At 45.2% G+C, this 10,498-nt stretch overlaps 1 protein-coding gene across 1 annotated transcript in view; it reads left to right on the plus strand.

Annotated features, from left to right (window-relative positions):
- CPLX4 (complexin 4) overlaps positions 1-9,864 on the plus strand; it is a 24,990-nt gene extending 15,126 nt beyond the window's left edge. Inside the window, exon 3 of the mRNA XM_006764428.2 lies at positions 8,119-9,864. Within this exon, the coding sequence (XP_006764491.1) occupies positions 8,119-8,346 (228 nt within the window). The 3' untranslated portion in view covers positions 8,347-9,864. The remainder of the gene's footprint in view (positions 1-8,118) is intronic.
- Positions 9,865-10,498: the final 634 nt, after the last annotated feature.

Raw genomic sequence — 10,498 nt, forward strand, 5'->3', positions numbered from 1 at the left:
CACTGGGTTTGAGGAGGGAAAGGAAACAAACGCGGCGAGGAGACAAACTATAAAAGGCCTCCTCTCTGAGGTTGTTGTTTACTGTCAGTGACAATCCCATGTGTCATACCCATGTCTTCTGGTGACCACATTTAATTGCAGTAATGACGCAAGGAGTCAGATGAGTGCAGTGATCAAATGGCAGCATCTGCAGCACATCTAAGAAAACATATCGGCCATGATCATGCTCATGTCCACGTCCGCTCTGCTGATTTCCTCTGGTGTTCAAATCACCAGTAATTGAAGGGCCTCAGGTGCTATGGCAAGCCGTGATGCTCACATTGGACTTGGATCTCAGTCCATTAATCCTGTATGTTCAGGTTTTCCTCTCTTTGGCCTCTCCGAACAAAAATACACAGAGTAGTGCTCGCTTCGGCAGCACATATACTAAAATGTGCTGGATGGCACGCAAATTCGTGAAGCGTTCCATATTTTTTTTTAAAAAATACACAGAGTAAACGTGCTTTCTAGGTGTCCTCCCTAAAGGACTGGTTGCCACCGTCCTTCTGAAACTCCTCCTTCAGACACTCGATCAAATGTTTCCATTATCTTTTTGTTTCTCTTCGTTTTCTTAGGCACTGGTCACCGCTCCCTCCCTGAAGCCCTCTCTCAGCTTCTGGACACCACTCTCTGGTTCTCATTCTCCTCAAACTATTTCTCCTCTGTCTTCTTCATGGCTAACCCTCCCCTGTCCACCCCAAATTTGCAGATATTTCAGGGTGCTCCCTCCATCTGCTCTTTTCCCTCTCCAGTCAAACATTTTCCCCAGATGGCTACACTTTGCTGTTGCTTCCAGCCACCACCTATGTGTGTGTTGCTGTGCAGACTTCCATCCCACACCTTCTCCCTAAATGTCACCTCTCTTTGGGGCTCCTCAAACCTCATCTCCAGAATTGAGTCCTTCACTATCCCTTAAACCGGGCTTCCTGTTGGCTTCACCTTGGCGAGCCTCCCCGCAGCCACCCCTGCCCCGCCCTACACTTTTCTACACCCGTCCCTCCGAAAACCAGAAGTCTTAACTCTTTCTCCTTCTCCAGCAAATAATCATGTCATGCTAATCTCACCTCCTAAACAATTCTCAATTCCATCCCAAGTGCAGGCCTCATCATTCCTCACCTCTTTTATTTCAACAGCTCTTTAGTAGCTTTTTGACTTTGAGTCTTGCTCCTCTTGAAATGTCAGAGTGAGGTTTCCAAAAGGCAAATCTGATCCTGTTTCTCCCATTTGAGAGAGAGAGAGAGAGAGAGAGAGAGAGAGAGAGAGAGAGAGAGAGAGAGAGATACCATGACTTTTTAGAATAAAGTCAAACCCCTTGGCCCCATGATGTGGCTCCTGTCTTTCCAGCCTCATGCTACTCCCTGCCTGGACTGTACTTTCTTCCTATTTGTTCTCTATATCCTATTCCTTGTGGTCCCCTTCCCTCCTGTAAGACTTTGGTCTAGAGCCATTTCTTCCAGAACCTTCCATGACATCTCTCTACCCACCCTCCTCCTTGCTCCTGTAATACCTGAGTACATCTCTTATGCCTTTTCCACCCTGAATATTCTCACCAACTACACTGTGCTGCTTAACAAAAAGGGGCTCAGATTTTCACCTTTATCTCAATGCCTTGTATGGATTCTGGCATGTGAAAGTTACACACACACACACACACACACACACACACACACACCTTTGCAAAAGGTTTGCTATGATTGATGTTATTGGGAAAAAGAGGCGGGGGTTGGGGGGAACCATACCTGAAGAACAAAGTATAAAAAACAGCAGAAAGAATCTATCTGCCATCAGTTATTTTAAAATAAATTTTCATGAAAAGAACACATCTGAATTTGCGACCAAAATATTATAATACAAAATTATAATTCTGAATTAAAATGCAAAGGCTCCTTGACATTATAATTAAGATGTCATATTTCTTCCACTAGAGGAAGTGGTATATTTTAAATAAAACCACAAGATTATGTCTTAAAACAAAGGTGCCCCTTCTTCCTAGCCAATTCAAAATGTATATGTAAGTCAAGCCAAATTAATAAGAGAAAACAGTTCCACAAAGAACCCTAATCCTATTAACGGAATTGTCAATCTAGGTTAGTCGTTGAAAAATAATGTCATGCCCCCTGCTGAGCTCCATGATTTAGTTACACCTGTTGTTTGTCTGCTGTATTAAGGGCATCGTTCAGTTTGAATGAAGATGAAGATAGAAGACAGTTTATCAATAGAATTGTCTTTCAAAGTATCACACTGAGATCTCCATTAGAAATGAATTTAAAATTTGTCTCTTAAAGAAAGATATGATTCTGTGAACCTTTCTTTGCCCGCCTCCTTTGAATTAGGGACTGCTCAGCAGGACGCCGGAACCTCCTGCTTCTGAGCAGTTGTTTGGGGAGCGGGGGAGAAGGCTGATGAGGGGGCCATCAGAGGCCCAGCCAGGCCCTCTGTTCCTTCTCCTTCCATCCTACCCCAGTTCAGTTTGCTCCTTCTACTCACACCCTTGAAAGAGCTGTGGACTGAAGTCCGAAGGGGACATGAGAAGGGAAGAAAGAATCCTGGTGCCCTGGTCCTGCACAGTGAGAATGTAATATATGTTTCTTAGCCACATCAGCTTTCTCAGCTAACCCTCACACCCACCCTGCAAGGCAGGGAGATATTATTTCCCCTTCATAGATAAGAACACCAGCTGAGAGGGGGAAAGAGACTTCCCACGGTTACTCAGTCTGTAAATTTCAGGGCAAGACGAGGTCCCCTGGTCAGAATAAGGATGAATGTCTACAGGAGTCTGGCCCCCACAATCCTCATGCCTACTCCCCTCTGGCCTGGCCCAGATCCCCCTTCCTTTGCTCGCTTTCACTTTCTATGGAGGTGTTTGTTGACAGGTTGTATTCTTTGCTCTATAGTCCCACTCACCTAAGCTCTGGCAGAACAGGAACCAGGGGTTGCTATCACCGGGGCTAGAGGCAGTGAGGGGTGGTTGTTGAAGACAAGTGACTGTTGAAGTCCATGATCATCACAAATATATAAACATCAAATGTTAGATCAACTCACCAAAATGAAATAAATCCATTAATCCAACTGTCTGGTATCATGTAGACCAGCGGTTCTCAACCTTCTGGCCCTTTAAAAACAGTTCCACCTATTGTGACCCAACCATAAAATTATTTTCGTTGCTACTTCATAACTGTAATGTTGCTACTGTTATGAATCATAACGTAAATATCTGATTTGCAGGATGGTCTTAGGCAACCCCTGTGAATCGTTCGACCACCAAAGGGGTTGCGACCACAGGTTGAGAACCGCTGATGTAGACCAAAATAGGTAAACCCCAAACAAATCAAAGCTACCTAGCATCCAGCACACTGGTATTTGCTTACACACCAAGCTGGTTGACTAGACTCTAACAACGCTTCTAGTGAACGCTCAGCTTTTGGGCTATATAACCACCCATGACAGTTTGTCATTATAGCTCAAGTTTGCTACAAGATGAAGGCCAGTTGATCAAGAGCCAGGGCATAGGAAGTCTGGATCCAGGGTCGTGCTTATCTTTCAATGAAAAGTCATCAATCAGTCATAGAGAAGAGCAAAGGCACGATATGGGGCTATTTAAGTAATGGGGCATTCAGTACTTGGTGATTAAGATTATAAATCTGGCCCTAACCGGTTTGGCTCAGTGGATAGAGCATCGGCCTGTGGACTGAAGGGTCCCAGGTTTGATTCCAGTCAAGGGCATGTACCTTGGTTGCAGGCACATCCCCAGTAGGGGGTGTGCAGGAGGCAGCTGATCAATGTTTCTCTCTCATTGATGTCTCTAACTCTGTATTCCTCTCCCTTCCTCTCTGTAAAAAAAAAAATCAATAAAATATCTTTTTTTTAAAAGATTATAAATCTGGTTAAAAACCAAGAGATTAAAACTGAGTCTAGTCAGTTGGCATAAAAAGAATGAGCTCTTAACTGCATTAAACAATATCCCAAATTGATAAGATTCCTAGAAATGAGAAGACCTCTGAAACAGAACCTCTAAGAATACAGTGTAGCTTATCAGTCCCCTAATTGTATGCTAGTTCACTTCCTTCCTTCCTTCCTTCCTTCATTTATTCATTCATTCATGCATGCGCTGGTGCTCAGCACCAAGTCTCCCCTCCATGGAGCTGAATCATATTGGCTGTAATTGCACTTACATTTGTGGGATGTAATGAGGCATGACTGCCTTCCCTATATGTGTGAGCAGTGTCAAAATATCCAACCTGAGATCTGCCAGTGGGTAGCAGAAAGTCTGGACAAAACATTCATTGTTTGTATTGTAGACAAGGCCCCATTGGCAGGGCGGTTCATTAGACAGGAGAAGGCAAGGCTGCCCAGGGCCCTCTGTGTAAACCCCACTTATACTCCTTAATTGCCTGCTTTGACCCAGATCCTTCTCTTAAGGGCCTATACCCTCCCCCTCCCCAATCTGTTTCGCTGTCCATGCCTTCTTTATCCCAGGGACCCTTTTAGCAGAGACCTTGATACCAAGTTGCCCTTCTTCCTCTAAAACATTAATAACCACAGACACTGTTTGTCCCAGTCTTGGACGTTTACAAATCTGTTTCACAACATGTCTCATTCAATCTGTTCAATAATCCTCTGAGGGGGCCCTCACCAGAAATGTTTGTTGACTTGCCCAAAGTCATGCAGTTGGCAAATGACAGAACTGGGGCACGAACCAGGTTTCCTAACTCCAAACCTCATGATCTTCCCACTGTCCTAGGCCATCTCTGCAGGAAAGCAGTGTGCATCTGCTTCAGCCTTTTACAAATGGGACTCTGGCCCTTGGCCTGTTAGGTCTGAGCTGGCTCACTTGGTGAGGACCCAGGGCTAATGAGGCCAGGAGTCCAGGCTTGGCTCCAGAGCATGTCATTTGTCCTCTAGCCACTCCCTGGCCCTGTCCTACCCTTAGTCATAAGGTGTCCACAGCCCAGGAAATTGATTCCAGTGCTAGAAATATCACCAGAAGCAACTGTGCTGCCGACAGACAGTAGCATTGTCCTTCTAGGGCAGTGATGGCGAACCTTTTGAGCTCGGCATGTCAGCATTTTGAAAAACCCTAACTTAACTCTGGTGCTGTGTCACATATAGAAATTTTTTGATAGTTGCAACCATAGTAAAACAAAGATTTATATTTTTGATATTTATTTTATATATTTAAATGCCATTTAACAAAGAAAAATCAACCAAAAAATGAGTTCACGTATCACCTCTGATATGTGTGTCATAGGTTTGCCATCACTGTTCTAGAAGGATGGTGGTTGTAGAACTCTGACCACAGCCACTGACCACACCCAACACTGCCTGTTTTTACTTACTTATTTATTTTTATTGGGGGGGAGGGGGAGAGAGAGAGAGAGAGAGAGAGAGAGAGAGAGAGAGAGAGAAAGAAACATCAATCAGTTGCCTCCTGCATTCCCCTGATTGGGGATTGAGCCTACAACCTAGGTATGTGCCCTGACTGGTATCAAACCACCACCTTTTGATGCACAGGATGACGCTCCAACCAACTGAGCCACACCAACCATGGCACCCAATACTGCCTTTAGACTGAATAACTGGGCCACCTGCCTTGGGCTGCATGCTGTAGAGGGCTTCCCTCTTTCTTTTCTCAGGCCACACCCCTTCACATAGGGTGAGAATTCTGCAAGGCCAAAGGGATGGGCCTGTCCAGAGCCCATACCCCTTTTTAGACCATACTCTATCTACCCAGGACCAAATTCCCTGCCTAAATGCATTCCGGGGCCTGCGCAGGCCTCGGCACCTGGTCTGTCATTCTGAGAGTACCCTGAGCTGCTGTTCTGAGTATTGCTAGGGCTGAAGAGTAGGGCAGGTATCTGGGAAGCATACACACAGGGACCCAGGGAGAGATGGAGCCACAACCTGGAAAAAAGAAGGTCAGGTGGTGAACCAGGAGCTCCATCAGTGCGCATCCTCTGGGTCCCATAAACACGAGGATGAGTCTGACAGCGGGTAGGGAAGCTGGGTGTCTAGGCTGCTTTCTCCCAAAATTGAGGGCCTAGTGACAAACGGAAAATAAACAGGCCCAGGTTGCTAGGAAAGCTGAGCCTATTGAGCAAAAATGGGCCATTCCTAGGCCAGAGGTAAGGTGCCAAGAGAGCAAGGCCTTCTCATGAGGCTGACCATGAGTGCAGGAGTCACAGTGACCCGGTACAAACCCCCACCCCCCTGAGGGCCTGGGATCTTATTACCAACTAGAGGAGTGGGGTGTCAGAACTCCCAGGAATGCCTTTTCAAATCATTACATGTTATTCCGGGGAACATAAGAGAAGACAGAGGTCCCTCATTGACATGAGCTGTGACTCTACAGGCTGCAATCCCATGTCTCCTCTCCTCCCAGCAAAACTGCCCAGAGTGTGATCAGCAGGAAGGCAACTGCTAGGCTAGGTAAATAAAAAATAAATTGACAGAGAGGATTGGCTGAGAGCCTCTGGGGATTAACTAACTAATTAATCCCCACAACAGTTTGACGAGGAACTAATTAATCCATTAAGCACTTTGAGGGGCCGAGGCCTGGCTAAGTGCAGGAGAGGCTTCTCTGACTTCGGGAGGTGACGCTGGGAGTGGGCCTTCTCAGAGGCCTTCAGGAGGACCTGTGTGAGGACCATGCCTCTGGGGTACTGTCTTCAGAAGGCTGCCTGTCCAGCTGTTTCTAGAGTCAGGCTCGCTGTTAGTCTGCCCAGAGAAAACAAATACAGGAAACCGCTCTATGGAAAGGCTGCGGCCTCCAGCTTCTCGAAGGATCTTCTGAAGAAATATGGAGCCTTGGACAGTTAGAATGGGGAGATGGAGATGGAGACTCAAGTTTACACATGGCCCTGGCTCACCATTTGGACCAGGAGACAACCAATATTTGTTTATGGTTATCACTACTAAATACCCAGGCAAGGGGGTGGGATGCTCTCTGTACATGCTGATTGAACTCTACCTTGGACTCAGCAGGTGTCAAAACCTTTCTAAAACCAAATCTATGTGGTCTGATTAAGACTAAGATGATAATTTTATATTTATGTGATTTGTCATGTGCTTTGGTGACAAATTCAAGACTGGTCACAACGTATCGAGGTGGGTCCTCAATTCTACTTAGATATTTTCTATCATTTGCTTTTCTGACGTTCTCTTAAATCTTATCTGCCCCTGAGGCCCAGTTTAGCACCTGTTACAACCTGATCTCAGAAAATTATCTCATAGCAGCCATCTGGGGATGTCAACAGCCCTTACCTTTCCCAGAGAAATTTTTTCTCTAGATTCTTCTTTCTCATTACAAAACAAAGATATTAGTTGACATACTCTTAGAAATCTGGGGACAGCCATGCCGAGAACCACAAGAGGAAATTGTAAGGCGAACTGTGACTAGTCATGAATGCTGAGTGGAAGCCAGACGTGCTTCCAGGTGCCAAGGATGGAAGGCTGGAGTGGACAAGATTCTGCACCCATGAGGGGCCCCCATCTAGTAGAAGGGACAGAAGAGGCAATAGTTAAGTAGAAGTTGCCAGTCAAGAGTGATGACTAAAATGGGGGAGCACTGTCAGCCACTGTGAACCCAAACCCCACCCTCCAGAATCAGATCAGCCAGGGCCACTGTGTCACAGCCCGGGGCTGCTAGCTGCCAAAGCCCAAAGCCTGAAGCCCGAAGCCCGGTTAGCGCCTGATTCTCAAGCTTTGCATCATCAGCACAACAGAGAGGATTTCTTAAAACACAGATTGCTGGGCCCCACTGGGGGTATCTGATCCACTAGGTCTGGGGTAGAGCCCGAAACTTTGTCTTTCTAATATGTTCTTACATGATGGTGAGGCTGCTGGGTCCTGGGAACCACTGTGCTAGAGGTTCTGATCCACCCAAGTGCACTGAAAGAGAGGTGACTCAATCATGACCTCTAGCCTCCATGACAGCTCCCAGGCCAAGGCTCTGCTGAGAGACAGCCAGGCATGCCATCCTCTTCATTCCTCAACAGACCTTTGTTTTCCTGCTGCTTTTAATGTTTGTTTGTTTGCTTGTTTTAGAGTGGTCTCTCTTTCTACATTTGTTTTTCCACATAGAGTGAAATGGATGAGAACCAAATCCAGATGGCTGGAGATGATGTGGATTTGCCTGAAGATCTCCGAAAAATGGTAGATGAAGATCACGAGGAGGAAGAAGATAAGGATTCTATTCTGGGGCAGTTACAGAATCTTCAGAACATGGACTTGGACACCATAAAAGAAAAAGCCCAGGCCACGATCACAGAAATCAAGCAGACAGCAGAGCAGAAGTGTTCTGTGATGTGAGGGGCGGGTGGGGCTGTAGAAGGGGACCAGGTCAAGGTGGAGGTGACCACTCTCCTACGGAAAGTCTTGAGCAGCACATATTCAATACAGTGACCAGGGTTAGAAAAACCATGATGGCAAAACTCTCTACAAACATGTAGACAACAACTTAATGTTCTAATTGTTCCTGGTAGAATGTTTAGCTAGGACCTGGCAGCAGAAAATGATACGTTCCTTTTAGCTATAAATGTGGCTAACATGAAATTTCAGCTGTGAATGACATAGAACACATACCTGCTTAAAGATCTTCAGGACAGCCAGAAAGAAATAAAAGCAAATGGAATTTTCTCTTTGATTTCCTTCCTTAGAGGTCAAAGTCTCACCTAGTCCAATCATTAGCATGACTCCAGAGCCCTTCAGAGAAAGATGTGGAAGGTCAGGGTGCTACCAGGAGCCCAGGCTGCAGATTCATTGGCAGGCAAAGACCACACCACCCCCACTCCCAGGCTCCTTGACATTGTTGATGCTTTTCATCAAGTGTGGCACTTGGACAGTTGGAAGCCAAGGGGCAGTAGTGGGGATGTGGTAAAAGATGAGGTACGAAGGCAGAGAACAGACTTCATCAGCCCTTAGCCTTGTAGAGCATCATAGGAACCTCATGAGTGGACCATACAATATTCATCCTTTCCTGACTGGCTTATTTCACTTAGCACAATGTCCTCAAGGTTCATATCTGCTGTAGCATTGTATCATAAGTTCTTTCCTTTTTAAGGCTGAATAATATTTCATTGGATATATATATGCCACATTTGGCTTATCCATTCATCCCATCCATGGACACTTGGGTTGCTTTCATCTTTTGATGATTGTGAATAAAACTACTATGAACATGAGTATACAAATATCTATTCTAGTTCCTGCTTTCAATTTTTTTAGTGACATTTTGTGGAATGCCACAAGAAGTGGAATTGCTGTCTACATTAGAAATAGCAGTTTGGATACAAATAATATTAAATGTAAAACTGTAATTAAAAAATAGAAATTTAAATAAATATAAAATTAGAAATATTCAAACTTCTAAAGTAACACTAAGTTAAAAGATATCACAATGGTAATTCAAAAATGTTCTTACTTCAGTAGTGAGGGGAATACCAGGAGCTTCTCTGAGTTGTTGGCAGAGTTTTATTTATTCACTTGTGTATAGGTCTAGCTACATAATTTGTGGGGCCTAGTGAAAATGAAAAGGCCATGGCTGGCTCTGAAGTCAGTGTAACCTCCTTTCAAAGGGATGTTGAGTGGGAGCCAGATGTGCTTCTAGATGCCAAGGAAAAAGTTGTTGAAGAGCAATTATGAATTTTAATATTTAAAGTACAGCATTAAACTAAGGATAGGATCCTTCTAAAGGTGTTTCAACACCCATGAAGCTGACCTTGCCTCTCTATTCACTTTGTAATGATTCACTGAGGTGTAATTTATGTTTTAATCACTTTTTTCTATATGTGCTATCCTTCACAACAAATAAATTATATATTACATATATATATACTAGAGGCCCGTTATTGCGCAAAACTCATGCATGGGGGGGGGAGGGTTGTCCCTCAGCCTGGCCTGCACCCTCTTCAATCCAGGACTCCTCAGGGGATGTCTGACTGCCGGTCCAACCAGTAGTCAGACATCCTTCTCCCAATCAGGGGACACTGGCTCCTAACCACTCACCTGCCTGCCAGCCTGATTGCCCCTAACTGCCCTCCCCTGCCTGCCTGATCTCCCCTAACTGCCCTCCCCTGCTGGCCTGATTGCCCCTAACCACCTCCGCCTCGGCCCCCACCACTGTGGCTTTGTCCGGAAGGAGGACCAGACAACTGGAAGATGTCTGGTCGACCAGGTCTAATTAGCATATTACCCTTTTATTAGTATAGATATGCATATATAATCCTCACTTGAGGGTATTTTTTTATTGATTTTAGAGAGAGGAGAGGGAGAGAGAGAGAGAGAAACATCCATGTGAGAGAGAAACATGGATCAGTTGCCTCCCATACAACCCCTGACCAGGGATCAAACTTGCAACCTGGGTATGTACCCTCATCAGGAATCAAACCCGAGGCTCTTCACTGCATGGGATAACACTCCAACCAACTGAATCACACTAGCCAAGACATAAATTATATATATA

This window comes from Myotis davidii, unplaced genomic scaffold, assembly GCF_000327345.1.
Source record: "Myotis davidii unplaced genomic scaffold, ASM32734v1 scaffold38, whole genome shotgun sequence".
NCBI classification, from domain to species: Eukaryota; Metazoa; Chordata; class Mammalia; order Chiroptera; family Vespertilionidae; genus Myotis; species Myotis davidii.